The 23,064-nt window shown below is 37.9% G+C and overlaps 1 protein-coding gene across 4 annotated transcripts in view; it reads left to right on the top strand.

Annotated features, from left to right (window-relative positions):
* Positions 1–23,064, top strand: part of SUGCT (succinyl-CoA:glutarate-CoA transferase) — an 806,341-nt gene that overhangs the window by 25,557 nt on the left and 757,720 nt on the right. For all 4 annotated transcript variants that reach the window (XR_003516605.2, XM_027574687.2, XM_027574689.1 and 1 more), the window contains exons 2-6: positions 930–981; positions 2,036–2,109; positions 9,567–9,652; positions 10,178–10,228; positions 21,726–21,846. Coding sequence is in view for 3 of the 4 variants with exons in the window: in XM_027574687.2 (XP_027430488.1) it covers positions 930–981; positions 2,036–2,109; positions 9,567–9,652; positions 10,178–10,228; positions 21,726–21,846 (384 nt within the window). In the remaining variant the exon portion in view is untranslated. The remainder of the gene's footprint in view (positions 1–929; positions 982–2,035; positions 2,110–9,566; positions 9,653–10,177; positions 10,229–21,725; positions 21,847–23,064) is intronic.

The following is a 23,064-nucleotide window of genomic DNA, read 5'->3' as shown; positions in this document are numbered from 1 at the left end:
TATGATAATTGTCTTTCTCTGATTGACTTATTTCGCTTAGCATAATACCCTCTAGTTCCATCCACGTTGTTGCAGACAAGATTTCAGTTTTTTTGATGGTCTGCATAATATTCCATTGTGTATATATACCACATCTTCTTATCCATTCATCTGTCGATGGACATCTTGGCGCTTTCCATAGGTTGGCTATTGTGGACATTGCTGCTATAAACATTGGGGTGCATGTGCCCGTTTTGAATCACTTGTATCTTTGGGGTAAATACCCAGTAGTGCAATTGCTGGGTCGTAGGGTAGCTCTATTTTCAACTGTTTGAGGAACCTCCATACAGTTTTCCAGAGTGGCTGCACCAGCTTGCATTCCCACCAACAGTGTAAGAGGGTTCCCCTTTCTCCGCATCCCCGCCAACATCTGTCGTTTCCTGACTTCTTAATTTTAGCCATTCTGACGGGTGTGAGGTGGTATCTCATTGAGGTTTTGATTTGTATTTCTCAGATGCTGAGGGATGTTGGGCACTTTTTCATGTGTCTGTTGGCCATTTGGATGTTTTCTTTGGAGAAATGTCTGTTCATGTCTTCTGCCCATTTCTTGATTGGATTATTTGTTCTTTGGGTATTGAGTTTGATAAGTTCTTTATACATTTTGGATACTAGCCCTTTATCTGATGTATCATTTGCAAATATCTTTAGACAAACTATCTTAAGTGTAGCTGTGGACTTTATTAATTGGCTATTAGCTGCTGTAATTTTTACAGATTGACTTAATTGGATCAGGTCAAGGTTTCTGTGTTACATATAAAGCAGAACTATTGTGAAGGAAAACATATTTTTGATAGTAATACAGATTAATTAAAACAGAATATGAAGAATTCTGCATTCTTCCTCCTGAAAATTAGTAATCAATACTCTTCAAATGTTTTCTGTTTTGCCAGATACTGACAATATGAAGCCACTGGAGGGTGTAAAAATTCTGGATCTAACAAGGTTTGTATTGGTTTATCTGTTTTTGGTGATTGAATTTTTCCTTTCTTTAAAAAAATAACCGTTCATTTGTTTTTTGGATTATAATGCTTATCAAAGTTTTAGAAAGGAACACAAAAAAGAAAAATCTTTATAATTTCATTATTCTAAGAGACAGTTAGTATATTTGTGCATTTTTCCAATCTGCATATTTATATATAATTTTTAAAAACAAAAATTAGAACCATATTGAAATTACAGTTTTAGGGGCACCTGGGTGGCTCAGTTGGTTAAGTGTCTGCCTTCGGCTCAGGTCATGATCTCAGGGTCCTGGGATTGAGCCCCGCATCAGGCTCCCTGCTCAGTGGGGAGTCTGCTTCTCCCTCTCCCTCTGCCCTTTCCCCTACTCATGCTCTCTCTCTGAAATAAATAAAATCTTTAAAAAAAATGAAATTACAGTTTTACCCACATTTAAAAGATAATGTTATATTTTGTGTATTTTTCCATGTCATTCAAAATTTGAGAAAAAGGTAAGATGATACTTTATTATATAGTTGTCACATAATTACTCATCCCCCAGTATTTCACAATTATAAATTAGGTTTCCTTTTACATAAATTTTTGCCTCAGGGAATCTTAGGATTTCTTCCTTAGCATAGAATTCTGGAAGTGGAATTACTGCATCAATGAGAATATACTTTTTTTAAGTTTTTATTTATTTATTTATTTATTTGAGAGAGAGAGAGAGAGCATGTGCATGCGAGCACATGATGGGGGAGGGGCAGAGGGAGAAGCAGATTACCAGCTGAGCAGGGCACAGATGCGGGGCTTGATCCCAGGACCTTGAGATCATGACCCAAGCCGAAGGCAGGTGCTTAACTGACTAAGCCACCCAGGCGCCCCAAGGGAATATACTTTTTTAAAGCTCATAGTACATAAGGCCAAATTGCTACTCTAAACAGTTTTAATAGTTTTAATTCTTACTAGCATTATATGAGCTTGTCTGTGTTAATGAGCTATTAAGAATTAATATAAAAATCTTCAAGGTGGTAATTATTTGTCATTGTTAATATTGTAGAGTATTGGCGGGACCTTTTGCTACTATGAATTTAGGAGATCTTGGAGCAGAAGTTATAAAAGTGGAAAGACCAGGTAAAGCTATCACTCCCTTTAAAACATAGAAACTAATGCAGTTTTTTCTTTTTTAAAGATTTTATTAAGTAATCTCTGAAGCCAGCGTGGGGCTTGAACTCACAGCCTGAGATCAAGAGTCACATGCTCTTCCGACTGAGCCATCCTGGTACCCCAAACTGATACAGTTTTTAACTGTTGTTGTTGTTGTTGTTTTTAATAACCATGTATCTGTATATGGGATGAGAGAATTGAAATGAAATGATTATTTTTTCTTCTCCATTCCTTTATTTTGCTCTGACCCTAGACTAATGATTTCTTCTTACTTTTTATAAGCTCCCAGGGCTAAGGCTTCAGCCAGGCCCTTCACACGTACCTGAAAGCCTCCGGTAGAGACTGAAATGCACCATGTAGTAATAGTGATGGTAACGCTTATCATGGTGTCAGGCACAGGTCTCAGCACTTTGCCTGTATTAATTTATTTAATCTCTACAATAACCTTATGGGCTGATGTTTTATTATGCCTAGATTATAAATGAGAAGACAGAGACACAGAGACATAAAGCAATTTGTCCAAAGTCACACAGCTAATAAGGAGTATCCATGCACTCAGCTCTGGTCCTGGCCCTCCTTAGCCCCACACAAGCCTTACCATTGAGACTGAGTTTAAGAGTTGGCCTGGCCACACTCCCTTGCTGGGGAATGAAGGGAAGGCCAGGCAGAGGGGAGAGTAAAGGGAGGAAGCAGGACACACAAGAAGGAGAGAAAGAAAAGGAATCAGAGTCCTTCTAAAAGTAACCCAGATACTCTGATATAAAAGTCATTCTTGGGGCGCCTGGGTGGCTCAGTCGTTAAGCATCTGCCTTCGGCTCAGGTCATGGTCCCAGGGTCCTGGGATCGAGCCCCGCATCGGGCTCCCTGCTCCGCGGGAAGCCTGCTTCTCCCTCTCCCACTCCCCCTGCTTGTGTTCCCTCTCTCGCTGTGTCTCTCTCTGTCAAATAAATAAATAAAATCTTAAAAAAAAATAAAAGTCATTCTTTTCTGTTTTTAATAAAACAAACGTTTTCTCATTTTATAATTTTAAAGATTTTGCAGGAGAAACATTGAAGCTGAGATTAGTTTTGTTTTTGTTTTTCATCTCACATCTTTCCCATTTGTCCACCAAATAAATCTATTCTGTGTACACAATTCTCACTTTTGTTTGGTACCTTCTTAGTATTTTGGTTTTTAGCTCATGCTTTTATTGAAAGTTGTTTAAACCAATGTTATGTATGCTCTTTCTCTCCTACAAGCACTTAAAGGGCAGAGTCCATGTTCTCAAATCCTCCACATCATCCTATAAAGAGCTTGTTGTGGAGGGTTTCAAAACTTAGCATTATTATTTATTCTTCAAGTTGGATCCTTATGGATATGGAACAGAATTACCAAATCAGTGAAAATGGTCTAGCCTTGAATAATGTGAGTATATTTGCAAGACTCATAAAAGATAAGTTTATAATTACATCACCTTATTAATCTCCCATAAGTGATTAAACGCTATAAAGTAGAATACTTGGTGTAGAAGATTCAACTTTCTGCTAAACAGATTTCTTAGGAGGCCAAAGCAATTAGCAGAAGATTCTCTGATCAGCATGGGGAATATTCTATATTATTATATTGTATTTATTTGACCCTATATTTATCAGGCTGCAAGTGGTAGAAGAGCCTGGTGAATCCTACTTTCCAGATAAAATGAATGCTTCATTTACCTAGTCAGTGATGTTTATCGCTTTTGGTTGTTGTGGGATACATGCTGAATAATGTTTACTTTCTTGCTGAATACCTTTTTTTTTCTTTTCCAGGTTTCATAAAACTTTAATTTCCATGTTATTATGCTAATTCAACACCACAGCACTTTCTGATTTCAGCCATTGGGTCTTCCAATCCTAGACGGAGCATCCGATCTAAGTTCTCTTGCTCTTTCAGTTAATCGCTAGTCTAAATATTTGTATTTATATTAATTTTAGAGATCATTATTCCCTATTTATGTAGGCCTTATTTCTCCTTTGTACTTTTTCATTTCTTCAGTAGGGGGTACCTTCCTTTGTCTAGGCCTTTATATCCCATAATCATACACTTGGTATCGGGCTTTGGTCCCAGTAGGTCATTGTTCATTGTTTTTTTCCTGATTGCTCTCTTTCCCTTAACCCTTCTGTGTGATGCATTTTAATGTTTATATTATGTGTTTAACTGTTTTGGATTTTTGAGATAGTTATTCAACAGATCTGAGGAAAAGTGACTTGGCAGGATTTTCAAAGTTCAGGAGAGAACTAGTCTTTGTTTCATGTCTACTTTTCCAGTTCGTCCATCTGTTCCTCTCTTCTCTTCTCCTCTTTTCTCTTCTCTTCTTTTCTTTCCTTTCTCTCTCTCTCTTTCTTTCTTAAAGATTTTATTTATTTAGTTGAGAGAGAGAGAGCATAGCAGGGGGAGAGGCAGAGGGAGAGGGAAAAGCAGTTTCCCCGCTGAGCAGGGAGCTGGATGCAGGGCTTGATCCTGGGACCCTAAGATCATGACCCGAGCTGAAGACAGACACTTAACCTACTGAGCCACCCAGGCACCCCTCCAGTTCTTTAATAAGTAAAATTTGGTTATAGTTTTCTGACTTGGGACTATTCTTATTTTTATCATCAAAGAGTACATAAATTTTCTTTTTCTTGGTTCTGTAGTAACCTAGGGAGGGCAGCAAATGATGTTGCTGGTACTCATGGATTGTGCCCCATAGGCAGGGATATGAGGGCAGGGGTGTGGTCTTTTGTTCACTGCTGTGTCTGCTCTGCCTAGAGCCCTGTCTGTAGCATAGGAGATGCCCAATAAATATTTGCTGAATGGATTGAATGTGTTAAAATATTGCAGTCTGAAATTTTATATGAGATCTCCAGACTTTGAAATCATGGCAGCTAGTTAAAAACTTTAAATTGTGTGTGGGTCAAATAAAACATCTCTCAACTGCCAGTGTTCCCAGTTTATGACCTTTGGTCTTTCTTTCTTTTTTTTTTTTTGTTTCCTAGGCAAAGAACTTTATTAACCTTGTTTCAAACTTTATTCCCAGTCTTCTTCAGCTTAATTAGCTGCAAAAACTGAAAAGAGCTGTAGTGTCCAAGGGGCTTGGGCTTAAAAATATTAGAGATCTAGATTTTATCAGATCCATGAACAAAATTTTAAAAAACAGTCATAATATAAAATAGCAGCTCCCAGTAACTTCTTCAAGTTTTATCTTCTTCAGAAGTTGACTCAATTCAGTTTGCTTCATTCTTGGAAGCTTCATCAAAATTCTCCACAAGATCTGGAATATCATCATCATCATCCTCTCCGGTAGCAAGTGGTGCTTTTCCATCCACAGATTGTTTGGGCAGAGCTTCAGCCAGTCTTTCTTCAAACAGTCAGACTGTCTGCACCGAGTTGGTTTAAGATCCTGGGTAGCGTTTCTATCAGATGCTTTGTCTCAGCGTGGCCTGAATGGTGAAAGTGTTCGCTGCCAGTGATGCCTGAACTTTGGGGTGGTTAGAGGGGATCTCTGTTCCTTGGTTTGTGAACATATCCACTTCTTCAATACCACAAATATAGTTTACCCCTAACTTCTTTAAGGAGAACTGAAGTTTTTTTATCATCTGCCGTAGTTCTATGAACCACCACCTTCTTTTGGTGGGCAGTTCCTTTCCCACCAATGTGCACTTGTGCTTGCAGTTTGGTGAGTTTCTCCTGGTTCATGATAGTTTCTTTCATCTTGTTGGAGCAGAAGTGGGACCGCGTGGGGGAATAGGGTTGGCGCTCAGGGGGTCTCGAGTGGACCAGCTGAGATTAGGTGCACACACACGAGGACGCAAGATGGCAGCTCTTTAGTCTTTATTTCTTGGCACGTACCATCCATGCTGATTCTTTCCAGAGGCCACTGATCCTCTCTAAAGCCCTGGGTAGGAAAGCCACGTAGGCCTCCAATTAAGATTCCTGATATTATCTCCACCTGAGAGATGAATGTAAACATACAAAATTATCTAATTTTGGCCCTACCTTGACGTTGCTTTATTTAAAAAAAAAATTAATGTATTGGAAGCTTCAAAAAAATGGAAGTAGCTGGACTTTCTCTTGACTCTGACAGGTCCTGTCTGGTCCTGAAGATCCAGATTCATACCTACCTTTTCACTGAAACCTCTTCTTACTGGTTTATTACTGGAAGATTGCCTTTCTGGGATCTTGTAGCTCATTTTTCCCCTGATGTTTTGGGCATGCCATTCCATTTGATGCTTACCATTGATTGCTTTGTTTTGTTACTGGTTCATTTCCAGTTAGAACTAATGCTTCTTTTTTTTTTTTTTTAAAGATTTTATTTATTAGAGAGAGAGTGAGAGAGCATGAGTGGGGAGTGGGGGGCGGCACAGAGAGAGAGGTAGAAGCAGACTCCCCGCTGAGCAGGGAGCCTGATGCAGGGCTCCACCCCAGGACCCTGGGATCATGACCTGAGCTGAAGGCAGTTGCTTAACAGACTGAGCCACCCAGGCACCCCTAGAACTAATACTTCTTTTCTCCTCTGGCCTGTGTCCTCTCTTTTCTCTTGTGAGGTTGTTTTTCTCTTTGTTTTTTTTTAATAAATGAGTCTATTCTTTGGCCTCTTGTTTTGTTTTCCAAAAGGCTGTGTCTGTTTTTCTTGATCAGTTTCAGTGGTAAAGTCTAATGGGCTAATAGATTAATTATATTATTTAGATGAGATTAGAATTTAAACTCTAACTCATATTCACAAGTAGTGTCTTCTTGGGGGCTAGTGATAAATAATTTTAATTACTTATATAGTGATTAGTTTCTGATATCAATATTTAATCAGACCTTATATTATAAAATCCTTAAAATAAGGATACTGTTTTGTGCCATTTAATCATTGATTGATTTTCTGAGCCCTGTCTACATTGTCAGTTGCTTTTTGTGCAAAGGAAAATTTATCTGTAACTCTATAGTGTTATCTTTGAATCTAATACAAATATATCCCTTGAAGTAGATGTTCAGGAAAAAAACACCCTATATTTGATGGTTTTAAACTTTTACTTTGAAGCAAGACCTAGTTGACTAAAATTTTATTCTAGAATACTATTTGAAATTAAATGAACCTGCTATTCAAAACTTATTTTGCCATTTATGATTTGTTGCTATAACACAAAATTTTTTCCCAATTGTGTTGAGAAATAATTAACATACATCACTATGTAAGTTTGAGGCAAATGGCATGATGGTTTGATTTACGTACATTGTTACCACAGTAGGTTCAGCTAACATCCATCTTCTCATGTAGATAAAAGAAAGAAAGAAAAGAAAGAAAAAGAAAAGAAAGAAGAAAAGAAAAAAGGGAAACATATTCTTCTTGTGATGAGATCTATTAGGATTTACTCTCTTAACAAATTTCATATATAACATACAGCAGTGCTAGCTGTGGTCATCATGTTGTACATTACATCCCTAGTGCTTACTTATCTTACGACTGGCAGTTTGTATTTTCTGACCACTTTTCTCCATTTCCCCTTCCCCCTACCCTCCACCTCTGGTAATCACAAGTCTGAACTCTTATTCTATGAGTTTGGTTTTTTTAAAAATTCCACATATAAGTGAGATCATACAATATTTGTCTTTGTCTGACTTATTTTATTTAATAATGCTTTCAGGGTCCATCCATGTTGTCACAAATGGTAGGATTTCCTCAATTTTTTATGGCTTAAAAGTGTTCCATTGTGTATATATACTACAACTTTATCCGTGCATCCAGCAATGGATACAGGTGTTTTCGTATCTTGGCTATTGTAAATAATGCTGGTATGAACTTGGGGTGCATATCTTTTTGAGTTAGTGTTTTTGTTTCCTTTGGATATATTCCTAGAAGTGGAATTGCTGGATCATATTGTAGTTCTCTTTTTAATTTTTTGAGGATCCTTCATACTGTTTTCCAAAGTGGCTGTATGAATTTACATTCCTACCAAAAGTGTACCTGGGGTCCCCTTTCTCCACATCCTCACCAACGTTTGTTTTGTTAGCTCTTGTCTTTTTGACGATGGTCATTCTAACAGGTGTGAGGTGATTATCTTATTGTGGTTTTAATTTGCATTTCCCTAATGACTAGTGATGTCAAGCTTCTTTTTCTGTACCTGGTGGCCTTTTGTCTGTTTTCTTTGGAGAAATATCTTTTTGGGTCCTTTGCCCATTTTTTGATTGGGTTATTTGTTTTTTTATTTGAGTTGTGTGAGTTCTTTGTATGTTTTGGGTATTAACCTGTTATCAGCTATAGGGTTTGCAAATATTTTTTTCCATTCTGTAGGTTGTCTTTTTACTTTGTTGATGGTTTCCTTTGCTGTGCAGAAGCTTCTCGGTTTGATGTAGTTCCACTTGTTTATTTTTTTATTTTTATTTTTTAAAAGATTTTATTTATTTATTTGACAGAGAGAGGCACACTGAGAGAGGGAACACAAGCAGAGGGATGGGAGAGGGAGAAGCAGGCTTCCCGCTGAGCAGGGAGCCTGATGTGGGGCTTGATCCCAGGATCCTGGGATCACAACCTGAGCCGAAGGCAGACACTTAACGACTGAGCCACCCAGGCGCCCCTCCAAATGTTTATTTTTGATTTTATTGCTTGTGCTTAAGTCCAGAAGAATCATTACCAAGACCCATGTCAAGGAACTTTGTTCCTATGTTTTCTTCTAGGAATTTCATGGTTTTAAGTCTCATGTTTAAGTCTTTAATCCTTTTTGAATTAATTTTTGTGAGTGATGAATGGTGTAAGATGTAGGTTCAGTTTCATTCTTTTACATGTGAGTATCCAGTTATCCCAGCACCATTTGTTGAAAAGACTTGTCTTTTCTCCTTTGAGTGTTCCTGGTTCCCTTGTCAAACATTGGTTGGCCATATATGCTTGGGTTTATTTCTGGGATTTCACAGAAACTTAAAGATTTATTTATTTATGATGCCATTTTATTATAAAATCTCACTTGCCATTATTCTGGTTTAAATAATATTTAACAAAAATCTTTTGCAGACTCAGCATTTCTTTGCACATTTAATGCCAAGAAGCGTAGAAAGAGCTGACCTAAACTGCCAAAGCTTTTTACTTTTTGACCTAAACTGCTGAAGATTTTTACTTTTTGCTTGCCAAAAACTGAGAGTAGTTTTTTCTTTTAAATTTGACATTTATTAAATCTAAAGACTGCTAATAGGATATTTCTTTCTGGATATTGACTTTCAGGGATGGATTCTAATAAAGATGATATGGTAGGACTTAGTGAATAACATGAGCAGGTAGAGTTTGGACAGTTCCAGCAAGTTCTTATGGTTCCTCTAAATTGTGAATTCCACTGAATTGAGCTGATTTTGTTTAGGCACCTGTGAATGTATATGATGGGTGAACGTTGGTTTGGATGTCTCATGATGTTTAAGAGTTAAATATTAATAGCTCATACTATTATTTTCAGGAGCTGGTGATGATACACGAACTTGGGGGCCACCTTTTGTGGGGACAGAAAGTACTTATTTTCTCAGTGTTAATCGAAATAAAAAAGTAAGAATATAATTTCTTTCTCTGTTTTTTTGTGTAATTCTCTTGTAATAACAAAACTTTTGATATCATCTTGGCTCATTCATTTCTATCCTTTTTTGTGTATATAATATTTAAAATAAGGTGAAATTTTATTCATTCACCAGGTACCAAATAGAAACAAGAGAGCTTTTTACTAATCTTCCTTCTATACTGACATAAAATATTTCACGAGAATTTGTAATTGTTTATAATGGAAATAATTTTATTAAAGAAAGAAATTATTTGATTCTGTACATTTTATTCTTTTGGAGATTGCTAATTGCCTAACTTGGTATTATTTGAAAAATTTTTACTGTTATCCTTGGTATCATCCTAATATAGTCACACTGCAAATAAAATCAGTAAAGATAATTTAAATGTTTCTTCATGAGGAAAATACACTTGCTTTAAGAGGAGAACATAGGATATGAATGGCTCCCTTATTGAACTGTCAATAATATGAAAACCTTTATGATACTATTTTAATATATATATTTTAATTTTTAGAGTATAGCTGTTAACATGAAGGATCCAAAAGGGGTGAAAATCATCAAAGAGGTACAGTATGCTCTATGGAAGACATCTTACCACCTGGGTTTTAACTGGGGATTTGAACATCAGAGTAAAAGTGTTTTAAAACTTTATTTCATTGGCAATCTCTAATTTTGCTATATATACCATTTAAGAGTTTAAGGTGATTAACATAACATAATAAAATAAAATTAAAAAAAGTTTAACTTTACATTTATTGTGAGTAAATTTGCTTTCTAATTTCTTGTATGTTGTGTATAATATTTCTCTACTCTGTGAAAGTTTTCAGTTATAATGCTATCTAATGTTGACTGAATGCCTACTCTGCATCCCATCTTAGGATTGGGTACTTTCCATATATTATCTCCTCAAATCCTCAGAATTTGACTTGTAAATGGGTATTAGAATTCTCATTTTCATGGTAGGGAAATGAGTCTCATGGGGCTCATGTGATGCTTCAAAGATTAAATAGCTGGTAAAGGCAAGAGCTGAAATTTGAACCCAGTGATGTGGGTCACATCACTGGAGAGCCCAAGCTTTTTCTAACGTTTATTCAGATGGCTAATATGTCCACAACTGATCTCAGCATCTCTCCTTGAGGGGCAAGATTGTATAATGGTTTGGCACACACCCTAATGCCCCACTGCTGAGATTCTCTACTTACTAGCTATGTGACTTCAGGTAGGTTACTTAGGTTTGTTTTTTGGTTGTTATTTGACTTCTTTATGCCTCAGTTTCCTTATCAGTAAAATAGGGATAATAATAGTACCTACTTCTTAAGGTTGTTGTTAGAATTGAGTTAATTTATGTAAAATGTATAGAAGAGTGCCCCCCATAGTTAGTACTCAGTAAGTATTAGCTATTATTGTTCCCGATGCACATGAAATTGGATTCATCATGTGAGATAAAACTTGCTTGTCATCTTTGTTAAAGTTTAAAATCTTATCTAATGAAGGAGGAGGAACAAGATGCAGAGGAGTAGGAGACCTGGATTTCATCTGGTTCCAGGAATTCAGCTGGATAGGGATCAAACCATTCTGAACACCTATGAACTCAACAGGAGATCGAAGAAAAGAATAGCAGCAACTCTCTGAACAGAAAAACAACCACTTTCTGGAAGGTAGGACGTGAGGAGAAGTGAATCCAAGGCGATATTTGGGAAGATAGACGGCGGGGGAGGGGCCTCCGTCGGCCGTTACTGGCAAGCGATAGAGAGCAGAGCACAAAATCGGAACTTTTAGAAGTCAGCTCTGCTGAGGGACGTCGCTCCAGTGGCTAAGCAGGGGGTGGAACCCTCGCAGGACAGTGTGGTCTCAGGACCCTCGGGGTCACAGAAAGACTGGGGGTGCCTGAGTGCGGCAGAGCTCCCAGGTATCGGAGCGGGGAAGCCGGCTGCAGATATGGAGCATAGACGCGGGCTCTCAGCTCGGGGTTAACCGTGATCCACGGCACAGTCAGGCCACTGCTCCTCCAGCAGGGACCCAACAAGCGGCAGATCTGGGGAGACTCCCCTTCCTCCTCCAGGAGGAGCGGCGCAGGAGCACACCGCAGGAATCTGCTAGGTTTGGAGACTACACGTGGGGTCATGCGCCAGAGATACAAACGCGCGGTCACAGGCCGGGTGAGCATGGAGTGCGGTGGAGACCGGGGAGACGGGAGTGACTGACTGCTTTTCCCTGGAGGCGCACTGAGGAGCGGGCCCCAGGGTCTCGGCTCCTCTGGGGCGGAGCTTGGGAGACCTCCATTTTCACTCTCATCCTCCAAAGCTGTACGAAAGCTTGCAGGGACCAGAAGCTCCCGAGAGCAAACCCGAGCAGATGACTTAGCCCGCCCCGGCAAGGGCGGGACAGTTCTGCCTCCAGCAAAGACATTTGGGAACCATGGCAACAGACCCCTCCACCAGAAGATCAGCAAGAACAGCCAGCCAAGACCATGTTTACTGATCAATGAGAATGGCAGAACTCCAGCACGAGGGGAATGCTGCACATAGAAGTCATGGCTTTTTTCCCCATGATTCTTTAGTCTTTAAGAGTTAATTAAAAAAAATTTTTTTTTGAATTTTTCTTTTTCCCTTTCTCAACCAACATCTTATCAATCCCTTTTTTAAAAAATCTTTTTTACTTTTCATTTTTAGAGTCATATTCTTTCCCTTCATAGTATGTAACCTTATTTTTGGTATGTATATGTTGTTCTCTCTTTAAAATATTGGGATACAGTTTCTTCTAACAAACCAAAATATACCCTAAATCTCTAGTGTATGGCTTTGGTCTAGTCACCTGCCTGAACACATTCTCTCCCCCCCGCCCTTTTTTTTTTTAAATCCTCTTCTTTCGGGTGCCTGGGTGGCTCAGTTGGTTAAGCGACTGCCTTCGGCTCAGGTCATGATCCTGGAATCCTGGGATTGAGTCCCGCATCGGGCTCCCTGCTCAGCAGAGAATCTGCTTCTCCCTCTGACCCTCTTCCCTCTTGTGCTCTCTGTCTCTCATTCTCTCTTTCTCAAATAAATAAATAAAATCTTAAAAAAAAATAAATAAATCCTCTTCTTTCTTTTTCAACTTCTTATCAATTCCTTTTATAAAATCCATTATAATTTTCATCTTTACAGTCATATTCCATCCCTTCAGCGTATTTACCCTTATTTTCGTACATATATAAACTTTTCTTTCTTTAAAAGTTTGGGAGGCACGTTCTTCTAACAGACCAAAATACGCCCCAAATCTAGTGTGTGGCACTGATCTATGCACCAAGCTGATCGTATTTGATCATATTCTTTTTTTTTTTTTATCTTTTTCTTTTTCTTTTTTTGTTCTTTCCCTTTCTTTTCCCCCAGTTTCAGGTCTCTTCTGATTTGTTTAGTGTATATTTTTCTGCGGTAATTGTTACCCTGTTAGCATTTTGTTCTCTCATTCATCTATTCTCTTCTGGATGAAATGACAAGACGGAAAAAATCACCTCAAAAAAAAAAAGAACAAGAGACAGTACTGACTGCCAAGGGGCACCTAATCAATACGGACATTAGTAAGATGTTGGAACTATAGTTCAGAATGACGATTTTAAAGATACTAGCTGGGCTTGAAAAAAGCATGGAAGTTATTAGAGAAACCCTTTCTGGAGAAATAAAAGAACTAAAATCTAACCAAGTTGAAATCAAAAAGGCTACTAATGAGGTGCAATCAAAAATGGAGGCTCTAACTTCTAGGGTAAATGAGGAAGAAGAGAGAATCAGTGATATAGAAGACCAAATGATGGAAAATAAAGAAGCTGAGAAAGAGAGATAAACAACTACTGGATCACAAGGGCAGAATCCGAGAGAGAAGTGATACCATAAAATGAAACAATATTAGAATAATTGGGATCCCAGAAGAAGGAGAGAGAGGGGCAGAAGGTATATTGGAGCAAATTATAACAGAGAACTTCCCTAATTTGGGGAAGGAAACAGGCATCAAAATCCAGGAGGCACAGAGAACCCCTCTCAAAATCAATAAAAATAGGTCAACACCCCGACATCTAATAGTGGAACTTACAAGTCTCAGAGACAAAGAGAAAATCCTGAAAGCAGCTCGGGAGAAGAGATCTGTAACCTACAATGGTAGAAACATTAGATTGGCAACAGACCTATCCACAGAGACCTGGCAGGCCAGAAAGGACTGGCATGATATCTTCAGAGCACTAAACGAGAAAGATATGCAGCCAAGAATACTCTATCCAGCTAGGCTGTCATTGAAAATAGAAGGAGAGATAAGCTTCCAGAACAAACAAAAATTAAGGAATTTGCAAACAGGAAACCAGCCGTACAAGAAATACTGAAAGGGGTCCTCTAAGCAAAGAGGGAGCCTAAAGGTAACATAGACCAGAAAGGAACACAGACAATACACAGTAACAGTAACCTTACGGGCAATACAGTGGCACTAAATTCATATCTTTCAATAGTTACCCTGAAAATAAATAGGCTAAGTGCCCCAATCAAAAGACACAGGGTATCAGATTGGATAAAAAAACAAGGCCCAGCGATACGCTGTCTGCAAGAGACTCGTTTTAGACCCAAAGACACCTCCAGATTGAAAGTGAGGGGGTGGAAAACCATTTACCATGCTAAGGGACACCAAAAGAAAGCTGGGGTGGCAATCCTTATATCAGACAAATTAGATTTTAAACCAAACACTATAATAAGAGTTGAAGAAAGACACTATATCATACTTAAAGGGTCTATCCAACAAGAAGATCTAACAATTGTAAATATCTATTCCCCTAACATGGGAGCAGCCAATAATATAAGCCACTTAATAACAAAAGCAAAGAAACACATCGACAAGAATACAATAATAGTGGGGGACTTTAACACCCCCCTCACTGAAATGGACAGATCATCTAAGCAAAAGATCAACAAGGAAATAAAGACTTTAAATGACACACTGGACCAAATGGACTTCACAGATATATTCAGAACATTCCATCCCGAAGCAACAGAATATACATTCTTCTCTAGTGCCCATGGAACATTCTCCAGAATAGATCACATCCTAGGTCACAAATCAGGTCTCAGCCGGTACCAAAGGATTGGGATCATTCTCTGCATATTTTCAGACCACAATGCTTTGAATCTAGAACTCAATCACAAGAGGAAAGTTGGAAAGAACTTAAATACATGGAGGCTAAAGAGCATCCTACTGAAGAATGAATGGGTCAACCAGAAAATTAAAGAAGAATTAAAAAAAATCACTGAAACAATTGAAAATGAAAACACAACTGTTCAAAATCTTTGGGATGCAGCAAAGTCAGTCCTAAGAGGAAAGTGTATAGCAATACAAGCCTTTCTCAAGAAACAAGAAAGGTCTCAAATACATTACCTAACCCTACACCTAAAGGAGCTGGAGAAAGGAGCTGGAGAAAGAACAGCAAATAAAGCCTAAACCCAGCAGGAGAAGAGAAATCATAAAGATCAGAGCAGAAATCAATGAAATAGAAACCAAAAAAAACAGTAGAACAGATCAACGAAACTAGGAGCTGGTTCTTTGAAAGAATTAATAAGATTGATAAACCCCTGGCCAGACTTATCAAAAAGAAAAGAGAAAGGACCCAAATCAATAAAATCATGAATGAAAGAGGAGAGATCACAACCAACACCAAAGAAATACAAACAATTATAAGAACATATAATGAGCACCTCTATGCCTGCAAATTAGATAATCTGGAAGAAATGGATGCATTCCTAGAGATGTATCAACTACTAAACCGAACCAGGAAGAAATAGAAAACCTGAACAGACCTATAACCACTAAGGAAATTGAAGCAGTCATCAAAAATCTCCTAATAAACAAAAGCCCAGGGCCAGATGTTTTCCCAGGGGTATTCTACCAAACATTTCAAGAAGAATTAATACCTATTCTTCTGAAACTGTTCCAAAAAACAGAAATGGAGGGAAAACTTCCAAACTCATTTTATGAGGCCGCCATTACCTTGATCCCCAAACCAGACAAAGACCCCATCCAAAAGGAGAATTACAGACCAGTATCCTTCATGAATATAGATGCAAAAATTCTCACCAAAATACTAGCCAATAGACTCCAACAGTACATTAACAGGATTATTCACCACGACCAAGTGGGATTTATCCCTGGGCTGCAAGTTTGGTTCAACATCCGCATATCAATCAGTGTGATACAATACATTAATAAAAGAAAGAACAAGAACCATATGATCCTCTCAATTGATGCAGAAAAAGCATTTGAGAAAGTACAGCATCCTTTCTTGATCAAAACTCTTCAGAGTATAGGGATAGAGGGTACATACCTCAATATCATAAAAGCCATCTATGAAAAACCCACAGTGAATATCATTCTCAATGGGGAAGAACTGAGAGCTTTCCTCCTAAGGTCAGGAACACGGCAGGGATGTCCACTATCACCACTGCTATTTAACATAGTATTAGAAGTCCTAGCCACAGCAATCAGACAACAGAAAGAAATAAAAGGCATCTGAATTGGCAAAGAAGAAGTCAAACTCTCACTCTTTGCAGATGATATGAAACTATGTGGAAAACCCAAAAGCCTCTACCCCAAAATTGGTAGAACTCAGACAGGAATTCAGTAAAGTGGCAGGATATAAAATCAATTCCCAGAAATCAGTGGCATTCCTATACACCAGGAACAAGACAGAAGAAAGAGAAATTAAGGAGTCGATCCCATTGACAATTGCACCCAAAAGCATAAGATACCTAGGAATAAATCTAACCAAAGAGGAAAGGAATCTGTACTCAGAAAACTATAAAATACTCATGAAAGAAATTGAGGAAGACAGAAATGGAAAAACTTTCCATGTTCATGGATTGGAAGAACAAATATTGTGAAGATGTCAATGCTACCTAGAGCAATCTACACATGTAAGGCAATCCCTATCAAAATACCATCCACTTTTTTCAAAGAAATGGAACAAATAATCCTAAAATTTGTATGGAACCAGAAAAGACCCTGAATAGCCAGAGGAATGTTGAAAAAGAAAAGCAAAGCTGGCAGCATCACAATTCCGGAGTTCCAGCTCTATTACAAAGCTGTCATCATCAAGACAGTATGGTACTGGCAGAAAAACAGATACATAGATCAATGGAACAGAATAGAGAGCTCAGAAATGGACCCTCAACTCTATGGTCAACTAATCTTTGACAAAGCAGGAAAGAATGTCCAATGGAAAAAAGATAGTCTCTTCAAGAAATGGTGTTGGGAAAATTGGACAACCACATGCAGAAGAATGAAACTGGACCATTTTCTCACACCACACACAAAAATAGACTCAAAATGATTGAAAGACCTAAATGTGTGTTGGGAGTCCATCAACATCCTAAAGGAGAACACACGCAGCAGCCTCTTTGACCTCAGCCGCAGCAACTTCTTCCTAGAAACATTGCCAAAGGGAAGGGAAGCTAGGGCAAAAATGAACTATTGGGACTTCATCAAGATAAAAAGCTTTTGCACAGCAAAGGAAACAGTCCACGAAACCAAAAGACAACCGACAGAATGGGAGAAGATATTTGCAAATGACGTATCAGATAAAGGGCTAGTATCCAAAATCTATAAAGAACTTATGAAACTCAACACCCAAAATACAAATGATCCAATCAAGAAATGGGCAGAAGACATGAACAGACATTTTTCCAAAGAAGATATCCAAATGGCTAACAGACACATGAAAAAGTGCTCAACATTGCTCGGCTTCAGGGAAGTCCAAATCAAAACCTCATTGAGATACCACCTCAAATCAGTCAGATTTGCTACAATTAACAAGTTAGGAAACAACAGAGGTTGGCAGGGATGTGGAGAAAGGGGAACTCTCCTACACTGTTGGTGGGAATGCAAGCTGGTGCAGCCATTCTGGAAAACAGTATGGAGGTTCCTCAAACAGTTGAAAATAGAGCTACCATACGATCCAGCAATTGCACTACTGGGTATTTACCCCAGAGATAGAAATGTAGGGATCCGAAGGGGTACGTGCACCCGATGTTTATAGCAGCAATGTCCGCAATAGCCAAACTATGGAAAGAGCCAAGATGTCCATCGACAGATGAATGGATAAGGAAGATGTGGTATACATATACAATGGAATATTTTGCAGCCATCAAAAGGAATGAAATCTTGCCATTTGCAACGACATGGATGGAACTGGAGGGCATTATGCTGAGCGAAATAAGTCAGTCAGGGAAAGACATTTATCATATGATCTCACTGATATGAGGAATTCTTAATCTCAGGAAACAAACTGAGTGTTGCTGGAGTGGTGGGGGGTGGGAGGGATGAGGTGGCTGGGTGATAGACATCGGGGAGGTTGTGTGCTATTGAGCTCTGTGAATTGTGTAAGACTGTTGTATCACAAACCTGTACCTCTGAAACAAATAATACATTATATGTTAAAAAAAAATCTTATCTAATGGATATAAGTGTATGTGATTAGAGAGCTAAATACCCAAATTTCTTTCATATCAAAGCATCAACTTTAACATCATTGCCTTGCTGTTACTTTCCTTATCTATCTGGCTGGTTGAGAGATAATGTCTTTTAATTAGTAAGATCAGAATTAGCACCGACTTTCATTTTCTTGGGTCAATCCAGCAAATGTAGACTTTTTGTTTATTAGATATATTTTGAACACAGAGTTGGATAATTTTCGTGATCTTACTGCTCTGTTTTCATACAGGTTTTCTATAGTGTAACTTAGATTTGTTTGTTTTTGTTTTATTTTTCAATTGAAACTTAGTTTGATTTTTCTAATTTTTTCTCCATTGCTGTTGCCCTGCTCTTTTTTTCAGCAACTGTCTACCCTCACTTTGGACCCAATTCCCATGGTCTTTATTTTCAGACCATTCTTTTTATCTTCTCCTCAGTGGTTATTTTGATTTATCTAATTATTTTTAGGAGATTGTTCTCGCCTTAATTCTCCTTTTTCTGTTCTCTCTCTCAGATTCATCTTCAGTGGTCACAGTTCTTTCTTCTTTGCTTCTATTTCAGAGCATTCTGATATTTTATCATAAGTAGTCAAGGTTTCAGATTTGACAGAGCAGATACTTTGCAATTTCATTAGAGCTTCTCAATGGGGGAGTATTAGGTGGAATTCATAATTCTTGCTACTAAGACATAAGTGTACATTTGAGTACTTTAGGCCTACATATGTAATTCTGACCAAAGTAAAGGAATCTCTGGGACTTCCTTCTCACTGTCTTTGGATCTTGCCAGTCTTTTACCATCCTGCAGCAACTTTGAGTTAACTTTCATTATGGGCTTGATTTCTCTTCGTGTCTGGTGATAATAAAGTACATTTCAAGTCATATTAAACTTACATAGATTGTATGGGGACATTATTCATGTCTGTTGCTTTTAGCTAGTTATACGTTTCTAGCTTTTAGCATGTTATATATTTTATTGCTGGGGGAAAATTATTTTTTGCCTAGTCTTTTTAATCTTTCTGGCATCGATTTCTCTTTTAGTTTAAGAGTAGCAAAACAGCCTCTGTATTCAGAGCATTGTGGCTATGATTGCTAATATAATGAGTTTAGTTTATGGAAACGGTTCCAAAGTAGCATACAAAGCAATCAGCTGGATACATGAGAACTTCAAAAAATAAGACTCCTTTGTCTCCTAGGCTAACCAAAAACAGCTATGTGGAGCCTGGAATTTCTGTAGCAATTCCATAGCAATTTGATTTGATAACTTTCTGACATGTCATTTATATTTCAAATAATTCTCTATGTTAATTAGTTGAGAGTCACAATATCTCTAGTGCACATGTTATGGTCCACAGAGTAATGTCATGGATTTTATTTTCTTCCAACAGTTTATCATGAAAAATTCAAACCTACAAAAGAGTTGAAAGAAGAGTATAATGAACTTTCTTTAACCCTATGTCTAGATGCAATAATGTTGTTATTTTGCTGTATTTGCTTATTTATGTATGTATACCTACGTGTGTGTGTGTATTTTTGAACTGTTTTATATATTTTATTTTATTATTATTATTTTTTAAAGATTTTATTTATTTATTTGACAGGGAGAGACACAGCAAGAGAGAGAACACAAGCAGAGGGAGTGGGAGAGGGAGAAGCAGTCTCTCCGCTGAGCAGGGAGCCTGATGCGGGGCTCAATCCTAGGACCCTGGGATCATGACCTGAGCTGAAGGCAGATGCTTAACCAATGGAGCCACCCAGGCGCCCCTATTTTTTTTTTTTAAGATTTATTTATTTAGAGAGAGTGAGCAGGGGGAGGGGCAGAGGAAGAGGGAGAGAGAATCTCAAGCAGACTCCACACTGAGCGCGGAGCCCAATGCAGGGCTTGATCTCATGACTCTGAGATCATGACCTGAGCCAAAATCAAGAGTCAAATGCTTAACTGACTGAGCCACCCAAGTGCCCCTTGAATTATTTTAAAGTGGAAGATATGAAACTTTGTGCTGAAATCTTTCAGAATACATTTCCTACCAATAAGCATATTCTCTGATAACATTTTAAAAATTACTTTATGATTCCTTATTCATAAATGTGGTTAAATTATTATCATCAGTTTCCTTTCTACTTCTGATATCCACTGTTCTTAAATTACGTCTAATGAAGAGAACTCAGAATTAGATACCCTATATTTCAAATTAATTTTAGTTCTTATTTACTATGCTGTGACTGGATGGAAGATTTTCTTTTTTCCCTTTCAGAAAGAAAAAGATAGTAGCTTCTCTAATCATACAAAATTGTTCTTGCTTTTTATTGTGGGTCAGATTCCAGAATAGATTTTTTAGGTGAGTTGTGAGCATTTAGATGAGGAAGAGGTGATCACCAATAAAACTGGAAACCACTATTCTTACTTTATTTCCTAGTATTTTATTGTATCAGGGAAATGCAGTAAACACTTGGTCTCCCCTGAAGTAATTGTCATATATAACACTTGTAGTTCGAGTGGAGAGCAATATAACTCAGAGGGAGTTTTCTGATGGGTGAAGATATTTTATTATTTGACCTTTTATGGAAAAAATTTGCCCATCCTTTATCTAGAATCTTATTCTATTATGTTTGTATGTGTGACTATATCTAAATCTATGTGAAAAGGGCAATTAAAAAATTGTTGAATAATTATTAGGCACTTGGATATGTTCAAGAATTACTATAATGGGGGCTCCTGGCTGGCTCAGTTGGTGGAGTGTGTGACTCTTGATCTTGGGCTTTTGGGTTTGAGCCCCACATTGGGTGTAGAGATTATTTAAAAATAAAACCTTAAAAAAAAAGAACTAGTGCAATGAATTTCTCTGGGTGAAAGAGTATAACTTTTGGATGACTTTAAAACAGACCTTAAAAGATATGGAGTCACAATTGAAATTTTGAAAATTTTAAGGTTAAGGTTTATGTTGGTTCATTGTCCTCAAGTTCAGATAGCAGTGATCTGGGAATCAAACTCTGGCCTTGTTTCTGACTTATTGACTCACTGGGTTACAGTTTAATGGGTTTTTTTTTAATAGTTAATTAAATACATTTAGAACTCTTTGGAAAGGAAGCATCTGAAAAGTATGAAAGCATTTCTGAATCACGTTTACGTGTATTAGGTACCTTTATATGCAAGTTGTAATGAGGATGTTACATAGTAAGGATGGAGAATAGCAAAGACATTGTGTTTAGTTTTTCATAAAGGGTTTGAGATGTTTTCCATATATTTTTATATGTATATTTTAGCTTTTCTACCTAAGCTTCTTGAGACTGTATTTGGACCGTATAACCTAGATATTTCTTACATTTAATGTGACCAGATACACTTAACACCATGATATTTGCTGAATATTTTAATGGCCATTCTTTATTGGCAGTAATATCTCAAGTAGTTGACCAGAGCCTTTATGTTCATTTAATTCTACTTTGTAGTTCTACTTTTCTTGTGATTTTTCTGGACTATCACAATGTGAGGATCAACTGTGTTTACTGAAATTCGGATTGTGTCATGTGGGGATCTGTTTCAAGTTTGGAAGTCCCTTAAGAAGTCTGATGCATCTCGCCCTCTTTCCTCAGCTTGCAGCCGTTTGTGATGTATTTGTGGAAAACTACGTCCCTGGCAAACTGTCTGCCGTGGGCCTGGGATATGAAGATATAGACAAGATTGCGCCTCACATCGTCTACTGTTCCATCACAGGTATTTCGACCCCACACCCTTGTCAGTGAGTAGATTTTCCAGTTATTGGGTTTCTTTGTCCATGTAAGAAACCTCTTGCTAGTGTTGGTTTTCTTGAAGTGATTCTGTTCTCCCTAGCCCTCACCTTTCAATTAATCATTAAAGAATATTAACTGAAATGAAGATTTTTCCTGTATTTATTGGCTGTTTGTATTTCTTTTTTTTTTTAAAGATTTTATTTATTTATTTGAAAGAGAGAGACATAGCGAGAGAGGGAACATGAGCAGGGGGAGTGGGAGAGGGAGAAGCAGGCCTCCCGCCGAGCAGGGAGCCCGATGCGGGGATTGATCCTAGGACCCTGGGACAATGACCTGAGCCGAAGGCAGACATCCAACAACTGAGCCACCAAGGCACCCCTTGGCTATTTGTATTTCTTCTTGAATTGTATGCCTATAGCTTTTTGCCAACTTTTCTATTGATATTTTACAGACATTTATAAAGTACTGTTAATTCATACGTAGAATTGTAGGTGCAACATTAGTTGGCTTTTGGGTAGCACAGGAAATTAACATATCCCTTTAATTTATTCAAAAGTGTTAAGCCCCAGGTGAAGGAAAAGAGTGCTATAAAGTCCTCCAGATTGTTTAGCTAGGGAATGTTGTGGGTGTTTGTGTGTGTGTGTGTGTGTGTGTGTGTGTGTGTGTGTGTGTGTGTGTGTGTATTTAGGTCCAAGGAAAAAAGGTTATCATATTAGTTAAACATATTTTTAAGCACTTAACTATTAATTAGGGATGCAATATAGAAAAGTGGCTCTGAAAATTCTGAGTTACATTAATAGTTTTTATCAGAAAAATTCCTAATATTTGCAGTCTTTCTTTACTCATCTACCAAATATTTACAGCAGGCCTATGATTTGCCAGGCAATATTCTAAGGTTCTGGGATGTGGCAGTGAATAGTACATATTTATGCTCTCATGGAGGTTTGCATTATAGGTTAGGGAGATAGACAGTAAATAAATGAACATATTCTTTAGTTTTTTTTGTAATTGAGGCCGGTAGTGATAAGGGCTAAAGAGAAATAAAGTAGGGCAAGAGGGATAGGGTTAGGAGGAGCTATTTTATACTTGGAGATAAGAGAAGGCTTCCTTGGGGGCACCTGGGGAGCTCAGTTGGTTAAGCACCTGCCTTTCACTCAGGTCATGATCTGGGGTTCTGGATCGAGTTCTGTGTTGAGCTCCA

This window comes from Zalophus californianus, chromosome 12 (genome assembly GCF_009762305.2).
Source record: "Zalophus californianus isolate mZalCal1 chromosome 12, mZalCal1.pri.v2, whole genome shotgun sequence".
Lineage (NCBI taxonomy): Eukaryota > Metazoa > Chordata > Mammalia > Carnivora > Otariidae > Zalophus > Zalophus californianus.
The sequence above is the reverse complement of the archived record's forward strand: the minus strand, read 5'-3'. Positions and strand labels throughout refer to the sequence as shown.